Here is a 20770-nt window from a genome sequence, read left to right as displayed (position 1 = left end):
CCATATCGAACATACTCTGATGCTCCCAGTAGGGGTAAACCTCCACCTCCTCCCTCACGCTCTCCTGCTGGAGCTCCACCTCCTCCACCCCCTACTCGTAACGGTCACGCCCACAGCACCCAGAATTCCCACTCCTTTGCAGGTGAGTTTCTCACTAGGACAAAATCTGATCTTCAGGGTTTCCACAGGGTCTTAAAAAGTTTTAAAAAGTCTCAAATTTAACCATCTAAATTTTAGGCCTTAAAAAGTCTTAATTTCGCTGTTTTAGGTCTTAAATAATTTTGGTGTCCACATAACGCTGCCTCTGATGCTCATTAAAATGCTCCTGCAGAACTTTCGAATATTTTGTATTATTACTACAAATTAGAACCAACATGCAACAGCCAATCAGCTTTTTGTTACTGGAGTGAATCTCTCAGATCATACCACACACTTCAAACGCATTTTCTTTTTCAGCTGTGGTAAGTATAAGTGCAAGTTTAGTGATACTCGGCTTGAAATAAATCAACAAAAAGAACATATTTCTGTTATTTTGATGTGGTGATAAAGGAATTTTATTCCCAATGGTCTTAAAATGTTTTACATTTGACTTTGTGAATTCTGATCTAAAATAAACTAAATTTGTCATGAACGTTTGTGCTCAGTAGGGGGCTCCACCTTGGGGTTTAGGTGCTGAGTGGGTGGGGTCAGTGGAGGATATTGTAGTTTTAAAGCAGGAAATTAAAACAAATTTTTATTTCACACAACATAGAAATTGACCAATGACAGATTAGCCATGATGTAACATGATTATAATTGTGATTGGTTGAGTTTGTATAAGCCCCGCCCATAAGGATTTTCACCTACAGTCGAGTTAATGTTTATGATAAAATCTTTGGATTTTATGTAGTTTGTAGTTATGTCGTGTATTTGGTCTTGTTCTCGTGCAGATGATTTTGAATCGAAGTACTCGTTCCACCCGCTGGACGATTTTCCACCACCAGATGAGTACAGACACCTCACTAAGATCTACCCGAGTAAAGCCACCAGAGGTTAGAGTTTCCTCAGGCGAGGAGCACAGCTGGATTTATTATACATGGTTTAAAAAGCAGTGAATGTTTCAACAAAACACTACTGTGTTTGTGTGTGTGTGTGTGTGTGTGTGTGTGTGTGTGTGTGTGTGTGTGTGTGTTGCAGTAATGCGAGGGGCTCCTCCACTTCCTCCTGTGGGCCGGTGAACACTGTGAGCAGTCACATACACACACACACACACACACACACTACACAAATCCTGCACCTTATGCACCATGTCTCGCTCTCACTCAGCCCATGGTGAGAATCCGTCTGTCTGTCTGCAGGCGACCACCTTCTCCAAGTAACTCCCTTCTTTTCCTTCTTCTTCTTTAATGTTCATTTTCCAATAGAGATGATGTTTAAACTGAGATAGTGCCACCAGAGAAGCATGAAGGATTAAATCTGGAATACAAGCTGATCAGTGAGAACTTCGTCCTCTTAATTTATGAATTATAACGATATAAAATCTACAGGGTTCCTGTTAGCCTCTAAATCCTGCTGTTTTCACTGTGTGTGTGTGTGTGTGTGTGTGTGTGTGTGTGTAAGGAAAGCTATTACAGCTGATTTTATTCAGGAATCTCTGTAAAGGTAAAGACGAGCCACTGAAGTTGTAGAGGTTTATTATTGATCAGGTGATGAGTGTAATGGAGGCTGTGAGGAACCTACTGAGATGTTGGAGATCTGATCCTGCTGCAGAAATGTACATTTATTCTTTAAATACATTTTAACCACAAAGAGAAATAAACTGTTAGAGATGCAGTGTTTTTGACTTTTATTTGATTGAGGGTCATTTTGCTGGATGGTGAATGCTTGTAGGACGTCACTGTATTTTGGACGCATTTGTAAATCATGAGTTTAATGTTAGTTAGTAAACTGTATCACACACTGTGACCAACACTAACACTTTCTAACTGCATCGTTCTGATATAGGGTGTGTGTGTGTGTGTGTGTGTGTGTGTGTGTGTGTGTGTGTGTGTGTGTGTGTGCGCGCGCGTTTTGGTTCTAAATCCTGGTTTGTACTTGTACTGGTGAAATCCCAGTGAAATGCTTGTGCTCTAACCCTATCAGGAGTCCAGTGTGTTTAACTTCCTGTTGTGAGTTAAAAGTCTGTGTGACTTGTTTATCAAGAAAACGGAAGTGTATTTCCAGGTTTGACCACTGTGTGTCAGTATTACAGTGTTTTCCATTGTCTGGGTATTGATGATGGTATGGGTGGAGGGGTCGACATGGTAAGGAGCACATGGCACTTCTCCTGCGTCTAATCAGCACTGAGTGTTTAAACATGTGCTGTGTTTCAAATCCGGTTCTTCCCTTCTCTAAAGTGGACTAGTGTGTGATGTGTGGAGTCACTGGAGTGAGCAGAGACATCAGAGGACGCTGTGGTTTTAAAAGCAACAGATGAAAACAGAGGCAGAAATGGTAGAAATTTTAAGCTACTGATCCTGAATTCATCTGATTCTCTTTGAAGTCTCCTTGGTTCTGGTCTCATTCCTTTAGTGATCCAGTTCTGTTCTGGTTTCATTTCTGTTCCTTTACTGATTCCGTTTCTATGTTGATCTGGTGTTTTTTTGGTCCAGTTTTTGATTCTGTATCTGGTCCATGTCTCTTCTGGCTCTGGTGTTTGTTGAGTAGTGAGCTGGAGTTGTGCTAAAGCTTGGATCAGTAAGTAGTTAATGTTGAACTCATTAGATTTTCACACGTGAGGAACTGGGTGTGGCCTTTAGTCTGATGTTCATCTCTGAGCTCATCAGCAGACAGGAAATGAGATGTATTCTAATGATGATGTGTCTTCTGTCTCTGTCCAGTGATGCTACGTTCATTCAACACCTTCCCCACACACACACACACACACACACTATAACCCCCCCAAATACATACACACACTCACACTTCACCACACCCAACCTGACTCCTGACCTGCTGCAGAGCTTCAGCGACCGTATACACTTTACCTTTATAAACCATTACTTGAAGAGTTTGTGGTATTGTTTACATCTGCATGATTCCAGCTGTGTTCCTCTTCCACATCTAATGCCTGTGAAAAAGAAGTGACTAAGTTTTCATACCTGATAAAAGAAGCCACAGAACCCACTTGTTCCATTAGAACCCTGTATGTGTTTGGGATGGACTCGGACCAGCGCAGCGTGCGTTTTACTGTAAATCAAATGTATGACATCATTTCCGGTCTAAACAATTGTAAACACAGATAATAAAAATAAAAAGGAAATTTGATTCCTCTTGAAAATGTCGATTTTAAGTAAATATGCAGCACAAATGTTGCCTCCGCAATTTAGCTAGCTCTCTAACCCCGCCCTCTTAGTTCTCATTAGCTCTCTTTAACCCCGCCCTCTCAGTTCTCATCAGCTCTCTCTAACCCCGCCCTCTCCGTTATCATCAGCTCTCTCTAACCCCGCCCTCTCAGTTCTCATCAGCTCTCTCTAACCCCGCCCTCTCAGTTCTCATCAGCTCTCTCTAACCCCGCCCTCTCCGTTATCATCAGCTCTCTAACCCCGCCTCTCAGTTCTCATCAGGTCTCTCTAACCCCACCCTCTCAGTTCTCATTAGCTCTCTCTAACCCCGCCCTCTCAGTTCTCATTAGCTCTCTCTAACCCCACTCTCTCAGTTCTCATTAGCTCTCTGTAACCTCGCCCTCTCAGTTCTCATCAGCTCTCTCTAACCCCGCCCTCTCAGTTCTCATTAGCTCTCTCTAACCCCGCCTCTCAGTTCTCATTAGCTCTCTCTAACCCCACTCTCTCAGTTCTCATTAGCTCTCTGTAACCCCGCCCTCTCAGTTCTCATTAGCTCTCTGTAACCCCGCCCTCTCAGTGCAGTTTAACATTGTAGTAATCATCTGTTTATCAGGAGGTTTTTGATGCACAGATTTTCAGGCATGTGAATGTGAACACTGGTGTTAGTGAGCAGGTTACATGCTACTGGTTACTGGTTTCCAGATTAAATATTAACATTAATTATAATTTTGGTGTATTTTTGAGTTCAGTGCTGAGCATCGGCTCTCTGTAAGCATGCCTAGTTTCTTTACGTATTAAATAACTAAACGCTTGCTGATGAACATTGTGAATTTAATATTGCGAAAAATCGCAGAACAGATCATCAGCACATGATTACTGGATCCTCTGTGTTGTGTTTATATGCATTTCAGTGGATTGATCTCCTCTCACAGGAACATCAGGAACATTTCCATCCAAGTGCTCTGTACATTTCAATCTGTTTTGTTTGTTAGTGCTGTTAGCATAGTGACATGATATTAAATTGATTTCTCATCGTGAACTCATCAGTACACCATGTAGAGAGAATGCAAGTGATCATCAGTGTATTGTAAAATTCTAAAATACTTCTAGAAAATGTGAATAAACACAGAGGCTCTGAATAACCGTCTGTACACACCAATAAAGAAATATTCTAAATAAGATTTCCTGTGTGCACTTATCTCTCTCTTTGCATCTTCTTTCAGTAAGATCATCTCTACATTAAGGGTTTGGTCAGCCTCGATTCATTTGCTTTTACTTTCCAAATAAATTTACAAATCTGTTCACTCCGTTAATTTAATTCACATTTATTTAGCTTTTAACAATAAACATTGTCTCAGAGCAGCTTTACACAGATAATGTGATAAAAATGAATAAAATCTTTATAAGTGTAAGTTTGTCAAGTCAAGAAGCTTTTATTGTCATTTCAACCATATATAGCTGACACAGTGAAATGAAAAAACGTTCCTCCAGAACCCTGGTGCTACATAGAACAACATAAAACAACAGGCACAGAAACAGAAAAACACGGGGCCAAGAACTAGTAGAAAAAAAAAAATCATTGCCACATAAAGTGCATGTGTGCAACCTGGTGCAAACAGTGCAAAAGACAACACAAGGACAATACACAAAATAGCTCCGCCAGTGAACCTGTAAGAACGAGATAGAGTGAACAGAAAAATGCAAACTGAATATTGTGCAAATGAGCAAATAGCAGCAATCAAGATAAAGTGAACAGTGGCAAAAAATTTGAACAGAATATTGTGCAGAAGAACAAATAGAAGCAAACCCGGAAGATGTGCAAAAAACGGCATGTGAACATTTTGTGGTAATGATTAGTGTGAGTGGTACTGAATGATGGGTGTGTGAAGTGTATGATGTGTGTTAAGTCCAGTTGTTGAACTATTTGCCGGGAATTTTGTTTTGTATCGGCGTTTAAAATTTTTTTACAGTTCGTTTTTTCTCTCATTGCTTTAAAATATCAAAATATCATTTTGATTTCCTGCATACTTTCTGTTGGCTCCGTCTCGACTATTTTTGCTTTCGGAAGAGTGTTTTTTTCCCTGTCTGAGGGTTTGAAAGCAGTGAGCGGAGGATATTCACCAGAACTACGAACACACACTACAGTCACCACATTAAGGTACGTACTTTCTCTATTATGGCGAACATCCAGTTCACTCAGTGTGTGAAGTGTGACATGTTTAGTCAGTCTCTCTCCGTCGTTAGTGATAATTTTATCTGTGAGAAGTGTAAGCTAGTTTGCTCTTTGACGGAGAAGATCTTAGCATTAGAGGAGCGCATCCAGAGTCTAGATAGAAGTAGTGAGTACAAGAGCAGTCCAGGTTCTGCAGGGGAAAGTCTGGGGGTCCCAGGTGAAGTTAGCATTCCCTCGACTCCGGCATTAGAGCCCTCGCAGGGGGCGAATGGGTGACGACTCGGCGGCATACTCGCAAAGCCAAAGCTAACGCTAAGGCTCGCCCACGGGAGCACCATTCCTCTCCGCTTCGCGTGTCCAACAGGTTTGCTCTCCTCAGTGAAGCACCTGCTGAGAAACCTGAAAGAGCTCTGGTTTCTAAGGCACGTGAAATTAGCTAGACCTTTAGGGGCACCAGCAGCACAGTTTATGTGTATACCGGGAGCCAGGGTGCCGGACATAGCAGGTCATATTAGGTTCTTAGGAAAGCACAGGTTCTCTAAGATAGTTTTTCACACAGGAGCTAATGATATACGCCTTCGACAGTCAGAGGTTACTAAGAGTAATATTATAGAGGTGTGTAAATTAGCGAAGGCAATGTCCAATGCTGTAGTATGCTCTGGCCCCATCCCAATGCAACGCGGCGATGTAGCCTACAGCAGGTTATGGTCGCTGAACTGCTGGATGTCCGAGTGGTGCTCCAAAAACAATGTGGGCTTCATTAATAATTGGAGCATTTTTGAGGGCAAAGCTGGCCTGTTAGGGCAGGACCGTGTGCATCCCACCCGCACAGCAGCACCTCTGATCTAAAAATAGGATTGTTGAATATCAGATCTCTCACGTCAAAAGCACTGACTATAAACCTAACTATTACCGACCAGTAGTTTAATATGATGTGTTTGACAGAAACGTGGATTGACAGAGGAGGCGGAGTCACAGCTATTTATAATAATAATCTAAACGTCACACAAAAGACTAAACACAAATGTAAAACATTTGAAGTTCTTTACACCAACATAAAATATTCAGTGTCCGAAAGCAGGTCCAGTCAGTCAATTCCACTAATTATAATTTATAGACCCCCAGGGGCCCGACTCTGATTTTCTGATAGAATTTGCAGATTTCATTACAAATTTAGCTACTTCTTTACACAAAGCATTACTTATTGGTGACTTTAATATTCATTTTGATAATCAGGAAGACTCCTTAAGAGCAGCAGTTGTGCCCATTCTAGATTCAGTTGGAATTAATCAGAATGTTATAGGACCCACTCATAGTGGAGACACACTCTCGATTTGTTGTTAACATTTGGATTAAAAAGAAAAAAATTAGTCATAATTCCACAGTCTGAAGTTATTTCAGACCATTATCTAATCTCTTTTTAAATCTGCCTCAGTCACTGCATTACTACCTCACCACGTTACCGTGTTAAGCATACTTTCACGTCAGCTACAGCAGCGCGTTTTATCAATAATCTTCCAGAAATTACGATATTAGATAGATCTCCGTCAGACCCCGCAGAGCTCGACTGGGCCACTGAACATCTAGAAACAACATTCTGTTACACTCTAGATGATGTAGCTCCACTTAAGACCAAAATGATCAGAGAGAAAAAGCAGCACAGTGGTATACTGATCATACACACACCTTAAAACAGACCACTCAGAAATTAGAACGTAAATGGCATCAAACTAAATTGACAGTATTTCAAACAGCATGGAAGGAGAATCTCCTGAGTTCTAGAAAATCTCTTAGTGCTGCTGATCCACGGTTTTTCTTTTTGTTTATTTTATACTTTTATTTAACTAGTTTTATTTCCATCTACACAAGATGGACACCATTAGATATGACAGAGACACTCTTATATCTATTGGTGTACAATGCACTCACCTTTCGCCGCTTTTAAACCCGGACCCATGCTGGCGGCGAGATCCTGAGGGAGAACAAAGGACGCGACCCGTACGGCGTCCGCGAGAAACGAGCTGGCGTCAGGAACAGGCTGAGGGCACGCGCACACCGCTCCCTTACCTAGTATCCTGTTAGCCAACGTCCAGTCACTGGAGAACAAACTCGACGACCTCAGGGCAAGGGTCAAGTTCCAGAGAGACATTCGGGACTGCAACCTTCTCTGCTTCACCGAGACATGGCTGAACCCAGCGGTACCGGACCACGCCATCCAGCCGGCCGAGTTTTCTCGGTTTACCGCATGGACAGAACACTGGATTCGGGAAGTCAAGAGGAGGTGGTGTGTCTGATGGTGAACAAACACTGGTGCGACAGCGCGAGCATTGTTCCTCTTTCACGCTCCTGCACACCAAACCTGGAACTACTGACCATTAAATGTCGGCCCTTCTATCTACCTCGGGAATTCAGCTCGGTCATAGTCAGTGCCGTTTATATTCCACCTCAAGCGGACACGGACACTGCAGTATGGGACTTACAGGAGACACTAACTCTTCACCAAACACAGCATCGGGATGCTGCGCTCATTGTGGTCGGAGATTTCAACAGTGCCAACCTCAAGCGCGCACTCCGAACTTTTATCAGCACATCACCTGCCCCACCAGGGCGAAAGAACACTGGACCACTGCTACACAACACTTAAGAACAGCTACAAGGCACAATCACGTCCACCGTTTGGGAAATCGGACCATGCTGCCATCTTTATTACTACTTAGATAAAGCACTCAATGGTCATCAAGTATCTGAGTGAACTTCTGTACCAGTATGATCCTCCGCCTACTTAGATCAAAAGGTGCTGGCTATCTGTTGGTTCCTCAAATAATGAAGACTACAGCAGGGGGCAGATCTTTCTCTTATAAACCCCACAGTTATGGAACAGCCTTCCAATCAGTGTTCGGGACTCAGACACAGTCTCAGTGTTCAAGTCGAGGTTGAAAACGTATTTATTTAGTCAAGCCTTTTATCAGTAGATTTCTCTTAGGTAAAGGCACAGATCTGGAGGGAACATGGATATAGAGTGTTTGGTGAACTGGTATATTTGTATGCTGTCGTCCCCTCACATTCACACGTTCACTCAGGTTTGTTGACGGTGGTGGTGGGTCGTCTCTTATCCCAGAGATCCCTCATGTCTGTGTTACCTTCTGGTTCTCCTTTAGTTATGCTGCCATAGCGAGTCTTGCCGGAGTCCAAACTGCACAGTGACATTAACTGTACACCAATAGTTACACTTAATAATCCATATCCTTCTCTCTCTCTCTCTCTCTCTCTCCGGTCGAGTTAAACATGCTCCTGAGGCTCCAGTGACCAGTGTTCCTGCCCTCTCCTCCTTGGATCTTCACACTTCTGTGCAGCTCGACGGTCTCTTAATTCGGAGTAGAACGGTGCTTTGAGGACGGATTGGACTGTAGTTGGTGTCGGCGGTCTGCTGCACTGACTCGGGAGTGCAGTTTGCTTCTGATCATCATCACTGTACCCCACAACATTGTATATCTGCTTCAAATGGACATTTGGTGCAACCCAGATGAGGATGGGTTCCCTCTTGAGTCTGGTTCCTCTCAAGGTTTCTTCCTTATGCCATCTCGGGAGTTTTCCTGCCACAGTTGCTCATCAGGGACAAACATACTTACAAAGAACATATTTATGTTTAATCACCACATTATCTGTGTAAAGCTGCTTTGAGACAATGTTCATTGTTAAAAGCGCTATACAAATAAAAATGAATTGAATTGAATTGAATCTTCCTCATGCCTGTTTACAAACAAAGGCTGAAACAGGAATCTCCGGTTCAGAGGAGGTCGCTGGACTGACCAATCGGTGGCCGCTCTGCAGGACGCTTTGGATGACGCAGACTGGGACATGTTTGGCGCAGCTCTGATGACGCCAACATGTTTACGGAAGCGGTTGTGGGATTCATCGGGAAACTAACGGATGATACGGTGCAAAAAACCACTATCAGAACGTTTCCCAACCAGAAGCCGTGGGTGGATAAAACCATCCGCGACGCTCTGAGATCCCGCTCCGCTGCCTACAACACGGGGCTCGCCACCGGAGACATGGATGAATACAAGGCTGCATCTTACAGTGTTCGCAGAGCGGTAAAGGATGCAAAGCGGCGCTACGGGAGGAAACTAGAGTCACAGTTCCAACAAGGTGGCTCTAGAAGCCTGTGGCAGGGACTAAGGACAATAACAGACTATAAAACACCATCTTCCAGAATGGTGAATGCGGACGCTTCTCTGGCAGATGAGCTAAACACCTTCTACGCTCGTTTCGAGGCTGCAGCTAACCACGCTAGCGGCGCTAGCGGCACAACCAGCGTGCACGCCGAGAGAGCCGGAGAGGTAAACACATTCACCATCTCGGAGCATGACGTGAGGAGGGCATTCAAGAGAGTGAATACCAGGAAGGCAGCAGGACCAGATGGAATCACAGGTCGGGTTCTGAAAGCCTGCGCTGACCAGCTAGCACCGGTGTTCACTGAGATATTCAACCTCTCTCTGGAACAGTCTGTTGTCCCCTCATGCTTCAAACAGTCCACTATTGTCCCTGTCCCGAAGAAACCCCAGCCCGCCTGCCTCAATGACTACCGCCCTGTAGCTCTGACCTCAGTAGTGATGAAGTGCTTTGAGAGACTGGTCAGAGACTTCATCACTGCATCACTACCAGACACACTGGACCCACTACAGTTTGCGTACCGTCAGAACCGTTCGACTGAGGACGCAATTGCACATCTTCTCCACACTACAATCAGCCACCTGGACCAAAGAAACGGGAATTACACAAAGATGTTGTTCGTGGACTACAGTTCAGTGTTCAACACCATAATTCCTCCACACTCACCTCTAAGTTGGAGGTCCTGGGACTCAGCCTGCCGCTGTGTCAATGGATCTCAAACTTCCTGACGGACAGACCACAAGCTGTACGGGTGGGAAAACACACCTCATCCACCCTCACCCTCAGCACTGGAGCTCCCCAGGGTTGTGTTCTGAGCCCCCTGCTGTACTCACTGTACACACATGACTGTGTGGCCACTTCCAACTCCACAACCATCATCAAGTTTGCTGACGACACCGTTGTGGTGGGCCTGATCTCCAACAACGACGAGACGGCCTACCTACAGGAGGTTAAAACCTGGAGAGATGGTGCCAGGAGAACAACCTTCTCCTGAACGTCAGCAAGACTAAGGAGTTGATCGTGGACTTCAGCATGAAGCAGGAGCGGTCATACCAACCGCTAAACATCTGCGGACTCCAGTGGAAAGAGTGGACAGTTTCCGGTACCTGGGTGTTCACATCACACAGGACCTGTCTTGGTCCTGTCACATCAACACCCTGGTGAAGAAGGCCCGGCAGCGTCTGTACCATCTGAGACGCTTAAGGGACTTTAAACTACCCTCTCAGGTGCTTAAGATTTTTACACCTGCACCATCGAGAGCGTTCTGACGGGTAGCATCACTTCCTGGTTCGGGAACAGCACCATGCAGGACAGACGAGCCCTCCAGAGGGTGGTGCGTTCAGCTGAACGTACCATCCACACCGAGCTCCTGACCTGCAGGACATCTACAGCACGGTGCAGGACCAGAGCCAGGAAAATTGTGAAGGACCTCAGCCATCCCAACAATGGACTCTTTTCTCTGTTGCGTTCGGGGAAACGCTTCCGCTCCCTGAAGGTGAACACAGAGAGAATGAGGAGGAGCTTCTTCCCGCAGGCCATTCGGAGTTTAAACCAGGAAACACCCAGGATCTAAAAACTGGCCCACTCTCTCCATCATCACCCTTTTTTTCCCCTGCACAATCACACTTTTCGTGCTACGGCACATTATACACTGGACTTGCACAGCACAGTGCACTTTACATTCCATTTCATTTTCATATTTTCTTTTTCATATTTATTTATTTCATATTTTTTTATATTCTTTTTTTATACCACACCTCCCGCACAAGGACACTTTACACCACACCTTACTGCACACGGACACTCATGGACAATCAAAACCATGCCTAAGCCATAAACATTTTCTGTGTACATTTTTCTGTGTACATTTTTCTGTGTACATTTTTCTGTGTACATTTTTCTGTGTACATTTTTCTGTGTACATTCTCAGTGTATGTGTATATATATATATATGTATATATATACATATATATATATATATATCTTTATATCTTTATTTATCTGCCTTCTTTTCTTATTATATTTTTCTTTAAATTTTGTTATTATATTTATATTTTTATTCTCCTTTTTATCCTATTTTATTCCCTCATGCCGGACCGTCGTCAAAAGCATTTCACTGCATGACGTACCCTGTATGTATGTGTATGTGACAAATAAAATTTGATTTGATTTGATTTGAGATTTTTATTCTGTACTGCAGCAAAATGAACAGGGAATAAAAGCACTGCACTCACATGCACACCATCAATAGGTAGTAATGATTTCATCAACTTTTTAATAATAAAGTTAAAAACATCAGGCAAGAAATTCAGACGGTTAATATAAATCCAAATTATTTTATAAATAACCCTGTAGACAGCAGTGTAATTATAGCAGACCATCAACTACAAAGCTTCACTCCTATTCATGAGAATGACCTAATTTCATTAATCTCCTCATCAAAACCATCAACCTGCATTCTCCATCCCTCACCTACAAGTTTCCTCAAACAGATCATTCCAGAGGGAATTGAACCTGTTTTAAAATAATAAACTCTTCCATTAGCACTGGTTTTGTACCTAAATCCTTCAAACTGCAGTATCAACCCTCTAATTAAGAAACCTGACCTTCACCCTGTCAGCTGTCCAACTACAGTCCAATATCAAACCTCCTCTTTATCTCCAAGATTCTAGAAAAGGTTGTAGCACAGCAGTTCTGCTCACATCTACTGAGGAAGAACATTTATGAAATGTATCAGTCAGGATTTCGGCCTCATCATAGCACAGAGACGGCGCTAGTTAAGATGGTAATAATAATAATAATAATAATAATAATAATATGTTTAATTTATATAGCGCCTTTCCCAAGCTCAAGGATGCTTTACAGAGTACATTATTTCAAGACAGATGAAATATAGTGAACATTCATATACATATTCTTCGGACATTTGCACAGAACGAAGGATCACATGCAGCTGCATGAGATAATAACAGAAGACAACACAAACACAAAAACATACAGTACAAGAGATAGAACTCTACATAGTACACAATACATAAAACAGATTTCAGAAAAATTAAGGACTCCTAACACATATGCATTGACTGATAGTGGAGGTTGAAAAGGTGAGTCTTAAGCCTTGATTTGAATTCAGTCAAAGTGGTGATGGTTCTGAGTGCAATGGGTAGGGAGTTACATAGTGCTGGAGCAATGACAGAAAAGGGTTTGCCACCCACAGAGGATAGACGGTATCTAGGAACACATAGAAGTTCAGGATTTGAAGATCGGAGTGATCTTGAAGGAACATAGGATGAGAGAAGATCGGAAAGATGGGGGGACATTTAGTGCCTTATAACTGAGCAGTATGAGTTTATATTTTATGCGAGATGAAACTGGCAGCCAGTGAAGATCAAATAATATAGGGGTAATGTGGGCAGATTTTTTATTGGAGGTGAACATTCTGGCAGCCGAGTTTTGTATGTACTGTAAACGTGAGATTGAGTGAGCTGATAGACCAGAGAAGAGTGATTTGCATTATTCGAAACGGGACGTAATCAGAGCATGCACTAATGTTTCTGCATCATTTCTGCAGATAAAAGGTCGTATTTTGACAATGCATTGCAGATGAAAAAAAAGGCGTTTGGAGAGGCTGCGAATATGGGCATCAAAGGATAGTGAGGGGTTGAATATGATACCTATGTTTCTAACAATAGCTGAGTGGAAAATCGTAGTAGCATCCAGATCAAGACTAAAGTCCACAGATTTGTTTTTTATTAGAGATGGGGAACAAGTTATCAGAATCTCATTTTACCCAGATTCAGGCTAAGAAAATTTAAGTGTAGCCATAGTTTTAACTCGCTAACACAAGAGGAGAGTGAGGATTTTACATTAACACAATCTGGTTGACAAGCAGTATATAACTGAACATCATCAGCATAACAATGATAACTAAAACCATGTCAACGAATGATGTTGCCAAGCGGCTGATTGTACAGAATGAATAGTAGTGGGCCAAGAACAGAGCCCTGTGGGACACCCTGTTTAAGTAAGACAGTAGGAGATTTGGAATTGTGTATGGAGATGTGATATTGCCTGCCCGTGAGATAAGAGGAAAACCAGGATAGTGCAGAGCCTGATATGCCAAATTTACGCTAAGCGGAAAAGTAAAATCTTATGACAGACAGTATTAAAGGCAAAGCTGAGGTCTAATAACAGAGGTATAGTGAGACTACCTGAGTCTCCAATGAGTAAAAGATCATTAGCAACCTTTAATAGCGCGGTCTCCGTGCTATGCTGTTGGCGGAAGCCAGATTGAAAAAAATCGAAGAGGTTGTTATCAGCTAGGAATGACTGCAGCTGAGAGGCCACAGCCTTTTCCATGATCTTCGATACAAATGGCGGTTGAAAATAGGGCGGTAGTTGGATAAGTCTGCGGGTCCAGATTAGTCTTTTTGAGTATGGGAGTAACAGCAGCAGTCTTAAGTGGCACAGGTACAGTAGAGGAGATAAATGACATATTAATAATGTGGGAGATGGGGGCAGAAATCGCCGATGTACAGTCTTTTAGCAGGAAAGTAGGTGCAGGATCAAGATTGCATGATGAGGAGTTAGATTTCTGTATTAACTCAGTGATTAATGAGGAATTGGTTAAGGCTAGGCTTGTCATAGAATTATTAGATTAAGATTTCATATGCACATCGGTAGTTGGTTCCTCACCAAATGTCATATACAGCGTATCTAGCTCACCCTGGAAATGGTTCAGGAAAGAGCAGCACATAACCATGGATTCAGAGTCACTAAGGCTGTGCTTTGGTGCTTGAGGAAGTTTATTAATTGTGCTAAATAACATTTTGGGCCTATTGCTTGCTTTGTTAATGATGCTGGGGATATGGGAAGAGCGGGCTGTATTTAAAGCCAGTTTGCATTGCTAAAGGCATTCAGCATATATAAGAAAATGGCCAGTTGAAACAGTTTTCCTGAAGAGACGTTCATGTTGTCTACATTTTACCTTCAAACCTCGAAGCTCTGCAGTGAACCACGGGGAGGAATGGGACATAGGGACAGACCTAATCTTAGTTAGGGCAAACTCATCCAACAAATGAATATAAGTACAATGGGATGTTTGGTATCAAACTTCATTACCATGTACTCAAACGTTGTGGTCCCAGGTGATTCATCTCCAGATCAAGATCTCCAAATAACATTTCATGACTCTCTGCTCTCCCCTTCAGCCACTGCTCGTAACCTTGGGGTAACTATGGACAATGAACTCTCCTTCTTCCCACATGTCGCTAATGTTGCTTGTTCTTGTCAATTTCTTCTCTATAACATCCGAAGGATTCGACCATTTCTGTCCACACAGGCTGCCCAGGTGCTTGTTCAGTCTCTTGTGATTTCGAGACTGTACTACTGCAGCTCTCTGCTGGAAGGTCTTCCCCTGAACACTATTCGTCCACTGCAAATGATCCAAAACACAGCTGCATGACTTGTGTTCAATCAGCCCAAGATCTCCCACACCACCCCACTGCTGTGCTCCCTTCACTGGCTTCCAGTAGCTGCACGTATCAGATTCAAAACACTGATGCTTTGGCCTACAAGGCCAAAAATGGACCAGCACCATCTTACATCAATGACCGAATCACATCTCGCACTGCACCACGCTGTCTAAGATCCTTCAGCAATGCTCGACTGGTACCTCCTTCTCTCAGAATGAGAGGTAAGTACACTTCAAGGCTCTTCTCTGTTCTGGCACCGAGGTGGTGGAATGAAATGAAATGAAATGAAATCAAATTAAATTTTATTTGTCACATACACATACATACAAGGTACGACATGCAGTAAAATGCTTTTAACGACAGTCCGGCATGAGGGAATAAAATAGGGTAAAAAGGAGAATAAATATATAAATATAATAACAAAATTTAAAAGAAAAATATAATAAGAAAAAGAAGGCTGATAAATAAAGATATGTATATATATATATATATATATATATATATATATATATATATATATATATATATATATATATATGCATATACACAGAAAATGTTTATGGCAGTGTGCAGTTAAACAGTAAACAACAGTAAACAAGTTAGGCATGGTTTTTGATTGTCCATGAGTGTACGTGTGCAGTAAGGTGTGGTGTAAAGTGTCCTTGTGCGGAATGGTGTGGTATGAAAATAAGAATATAAAAAAATATGAAATAAATATGAAGAAGAAAATATGAAACGTAAAGTGCACTGTGCTGTGCAAGTCCAGTGTATAATGTGCCGTAGCACGAAAAGTGTGATTGTGCAGGGAAAAGGGTGATGATGGAGAGAGTGGGCCAGTTTTTAGATCCTGGGTGTTTACTGGTTTAAACTCCGAATGGCTCATGGAAGAAGCTCCTCCTCATTCTCTGTGTTCGCCTTCAGGGAGCGGAAGCGTTCCCAACGCAACAGAGAAAAGAGTCCATTGTTGGGATGGCTGAGGTCCTTCACAATCTTCCTGGCTCTGGTCCTGCACCGCATGCTGTAGATGTCCTTTAGGTCAGGGAGCTCGGTGTGGATGGTACGTTCAGCTGAACGCACCACCCTCTGGAGGGCTCGTCTGTCCTGCATGGTGCTGTTCCCAAACCAGGAAGTGATGCTACCCGTCAGAACACTCTCAATGGTGCAAGTGTAAAAAGTCTTAAGCACCTGAGAGGGTAGTTTAAAGTCCCTTAAGCGTCTCAGATGGTACAGACGCTGCCGGGCCTTCTTCACCAGGGTGTTGATGTGACAGGGCCAAGACAGGTCCTGTGTGATGTGAACACCCAGGTACCGGAAACTGTCCACTCTTTCCACTGGAGTCCCGCAGATGTTGGTATGACCGGTTGGTATGACCGCTCCTGCTTCGTGCTGAAGTCCACGATCAACTCCTTAGTCTTGCTGACGTTCAGGAGAAGGTTGTTCTCCTGGCACCATCTGTCCAGGTTTTAACCTCCTGTAGGTAGGCCGTCTCGTCGTTGTTGCAGATCCAGCCCACCACAACAGTGTCGTCAGCAAACTTGATGATGGTTGTGGAGTTGGAAGTGGCCACACAGTCATATGTGTACAGTGAGTACAGCAGGGGGCTCAGAACACAACCCTGGGAAACTCCAGTGCTGAGGGTGAGGGTGGATGAGGTGTGTTTTCCCACCCGTGCAGCTTGTGGTCTGTCCGTCAGGAAGTTTGAGATCCATTGACACAGCGGCAGACTGAGTCCCAGGACCTCCAACTTAGAGGTGAGTGTGGAGGGAATTATGGTGTTAAACGCTGAACTGTAGTCCACGAACAACATCTTTGTGTAATTCCCGTTTCTTTGGTCCAGGTGGCTGATTGTAGTGTGGAGAAGATGTGCAATTGCGTCCTCAGTCGAACGGTTCTGATGGTACGCAAACTGTAGTGGGTCCAGTGTGTCCGGTAGTGAGGCAGTGATGAAGTCTCTGACCAGTCTCTCAAAGCACTTCATCACTACTGAGGTCAGGGCTACAGGGCGGTAGTCATTGAGGCAGGCGGGGTGGGGTTTCTTCGGGACAGGGACAATGGTGGACTGTTTGAAGCATGACTGGACAACAGACTGTTCCAGAGAGAGGTTGAATATCTCAGTGAACACCGGTGCTAGCTGGTCAGCGCAGGCTTTCAGAACCCGACCTGTGATTCCATCTGTACCTGCTGCCTTCCTGGTATTCACTCTCTTGAATGCCCTCCTCACATCATGCTCCGAGATGGTGAATGTGTTTACCTCTCTGGCTCTCTCAGCGTGCATGCTGGTTGTGCCACTAGCGCCGCTAGCGTGGTTAGCTGCAGCCTCGAAACGAGCGTAAAAGGTGTTTAGCTCATCTGCCAGAGAAGCGTCCGCATTCACCATTCTGGAAGATGGTGTTTTATAGTTCGTTATTGTCCTTAGTCCCTGCCACAGGCTCCTGGAGCCACCTTGTTGGAACTGTGACTCTAGTTTCCTCCCGTAGCGCCGCTTTGCATCCTTCACTGCTCTGCAAACACTGTAAGACGCAGCCTTGTATTCATCCATGTCCCCGGTGGCGAGCCCCGTGTTGTAGGCAGCGGAGCGGGATCTCAGAGCGTCGCAGATGGTTTTATCCACCCACGGCGTCTGGTTGGGAAATGTTCTCTTCATATTCTCCTGCTTGCTGGACTGTAGAACGTTGTTAATAAAAACAGCCTTCTTCTCATCTTATTTGACTGGTCGCCATCAGTTTGTTGATGTAAATGGTGAGTTCCCCACACATCGTAGCTTCCTGTGTTTGACTTGTTTGCCGCGAGTTCCGTGTTTGTATTCGTGTTTATATTCGTTTGTTTGTGTTTTTCTTTTAATAATCCTAAATTGTTTGTCTTCCTGACTTGTGCCTGTAGTCAGTTAAACTCGACTACCACTATATCTTCTCTCACTTTATCTTATTTGTGTATCCGAAATCTGTTCGTGATTATAAGCACTATGCCGGCTGTGTGTCTGACTTTGAGCACAGGTGAGGACTCGTTCGATTTGCAAACGGTGGCGTTGGAGATGGAGGTTTTGGAGAAACAGATTCGAGCTGCATGAAAAGCATGCCCGGCTGCGAGAGCGAAAGCGGCGCTGAAACATCCCGGCGGACGCGCACTGCCCCAGGTAAATTCCGGGTTGAACCTAACGCCCCAGCACCTCAACTCCGTGTTTCTCTGCCCAGACCCAGCGCACCTACAACTCCGGCAAAGGTGCAACATGGACCCTGGATGCGGCAGCAGCGGAAGAGACAAGCAAAGCCCGGTCGAGGACGTCTCCCCGCCACCACTACAGGCCTTCGAGATCTCGACCGAGAACCGCCGCCTCTCCGCGAGACGGAACGCGACACTGTGATTCTCGGAGATTCCATCGTCCGCATGTCCGCTACGGAGCTAAAGGTAAGGTGCACACTCGCTGTTTTCCTGGTGCTCGTGTTCTTGATGTCGCTGCGCAGGTACCCGCGGTCCTGAAGGAGAACTTGAGCGGTTGTTCTTCATGCCGGAACGAACGACACCAGGCTGAGACAAACGGAGGTATTAAAGAGGGATTTCAGGATCCTGGTGGAGACGGTACAGCACATCACCCACAACGAGGATCATAGTGTCAGGACCTCTTCCCACTTACCAGCGAGGGGCTGAGAAGTTTAGTAGACTTTTAGCTCTAAATGAATGGTTACAGTCATGGTGTCGAGAACATAAACTTCTCTTTGTTAATAACTGGAACTGTTTCTGGGAGCGTCCTAGGTTCTTCCGCCCTGATGGCCTGCACCCCAGCAGAGTTGGAGCAGCAGTGCTATCAGATAACATCTCTAGGATACTTCACACCATCTGACTGGTAAGACATCAGGAAATCTTCGACAATGAGAACACGCATACAACAGACCAAATAGTTACAAGTTCACACACAGCCCAGTTTATAGAAACCGTATCTATCCTCGTAGCAAAACCAAGAAGTAAATACACAAGATCCAGAAACAATCTCATTGAAGTTAAAACTGAAAATGCCAGATAAACAAACACCAAAAAGTTTTAAAGTTTGGTCTTTTAAACATTAGATCACTTGCACCCAAAGCACTGATTATAAATGAGATGATCACAGAGAATAATCTCGATGCACTCTGTCTCACTGAGACCTGGATTAAACCAGGTGATTATATGGGTCTAAACGAGTCGACACCGTCAGGATATGTTTATAAGCATGAGCCCGTCAGACTGGTCGTGGGGGTGTAGGAACCATTTATACTGCTTCTCTTAATGTTAGTCAGATGTTAGGATTCAGCTTTAAATCATTTGAAGTGCTCGTTCTAAAGTTGTACTTTCGGACATACATAGTAAACTCGCTCTGGTCACCGTGTACAGACCCCCAGGACCCTACGCTGATTTTCTTCAAGAGTTTGCTTGTTTTCTATCAGATCTCTTGATCAATTTTGATAAAGTGCTGCTTGTAGGAGATTTTAATATTCATGTAGATGATGTAAACGATGCTCTAGGATTATCATTTGTTGACTTATTAAACTCTTTTGGGGTTAAACAAAACGTCACCAGACCAACTCATCGCTTTAACCACACACTAGACTTAATAATATCACACGGAGCAGACGTCACTGATATAGATATTTTACCTCAGAGTGATGACATCACAGACCATTACCTCATACTGTACACACTACCGGTAGAGCAGATTAGCCGTGTTGCACCACGTTATCGACCTGGTAGGACTATTGTTCCAACCACTAAGGACAGATTCGTAAATAACCTGCCTGATTTATCTCAATTTCACTAAACCCATAACTACTATTAATCTTGATGAGATAACTAAGAACATAGACCTTATCCTCACTAGCACATTAGACACCGTTGCCCCATCCGGTTAAAAAGGTTAGAGACCAAGCACCTGCATCTTGGTATAATAGTCACACATGCCCTCAAGAGAACAGCACGTAATCTGGAGAGAAAATGGAGGAAAACTAAATTGGAGGTATTTAGAATCGCGTATAAAGACAGTATGCTCAGCTACAGACGGGCGCTAAAAGCTGCTAGAGCTGAACACCTGAGCAAACTTATAGAAAACAACAAAAACAATCCCAGGTTCCTTTTCAGTACAGTAGCTAAACTAACTACAAATCAGGGCTCTGAAAATTGTGTTCCATCACAGTTTAGTAGTGAGGACTTTATGATTTTCTTCACTGAAAAATAGATAACATTAGAAAAACAATTGTGGCAGTTCAACCTCTTACAGCATCTCCTGAGACAGTGTTACCTTCAACTCCACAACTCCACTGTTTTACATGTATAGGACAGGAAGAGCTGTATAATGTTATTGCCAAAGCTAAATCGACAACATGTCAGTTAGATCCAATTCCTACTAAATTACTGAAGGAAGTGTTATATACAACTGGTGAGCCTCTTCTAAATATTATTAACTCCTCACTATCTTTAGGTCACGTCCCTAAATCCCTCAAGTTAGCAGTTATTAAGCCCCTCATTAAAAACCTAATCTGGATCCAAACACGTTATCAAATTACAGACCAATTTCAAATCTCCCATTTATGTCTAAGATTTTAGAAAAGATTGTCGCTGCACAGTTATGTTCCTACCTGCAAGAGAACAATATCTTTGAAGAATTTCAGTCAGGTTTT

At 43.6% G+C, this 20770-nt stretch overlaps 1 protein-coding gene and 1 long non-coding RNA gene across 2 annotated transcripts in view; one reads left to right on the top strand and one right to left on the bottom strand.

The window, feature by feature from the left end:
* LOC124376174 (WAS/WASL-interacting protein family member 2-like) overlaps positions 1-1812 on the top strand; it is a 7449-nt gene extending 5637 nt beyond the window's left edge. The window contains 3 exon segments of the mRNA XM_046835134.1: positions 1-142; positions 930-1031; positions 1177-1812. The exon segment at positions 1-142 is cut by the window's left edge and continues 56 nt beyond it. Of these exon segments, the coding sequence (XP_046691090.1) occupies positions 1-142; positions 930-1031; positions 1177-1217 (285 nt within the window). The 3' untranslated portion in view covers positions 1218-1812.
* Positions 1813-3173: 1361 nt separating this feature from the next.
* Positions 3174-4477, bottom strand: LOC124376175. Its single transcript, XR_006923783.1, has 2 exons — positions 3833-4477; positions 3174-3697 (listed from the first exon to the last, which is right to left on the bottom strand). It is a non-coding gene; the product is annotated as an uncharacterized LOC124376175 (long non-coding RNA).
* Between the last annotated feature and the right edge of the window lie 16293 nt (positions 4478-20770).

This window comes from Silurus meridionalis, chromosome 22 (assembly GCF_014805685.1).
Source record: "Silurus meridionalis isolate SWU-2019-XX chromosome 22, ASM1480568v1, whole genome shotgun sequence".
Taxonomy (NCBI): domain Eukaryota; kingdom Metazoa; phylum Chordata; class Actinopteri; order Siluriformes; family Siluridae; genus Silurus; species Silurus meridionalis.
Note: the sequence above shows the minus strand (reverse complement) of the source record. Positions and strands in the feature narration are given on the sequence as shown.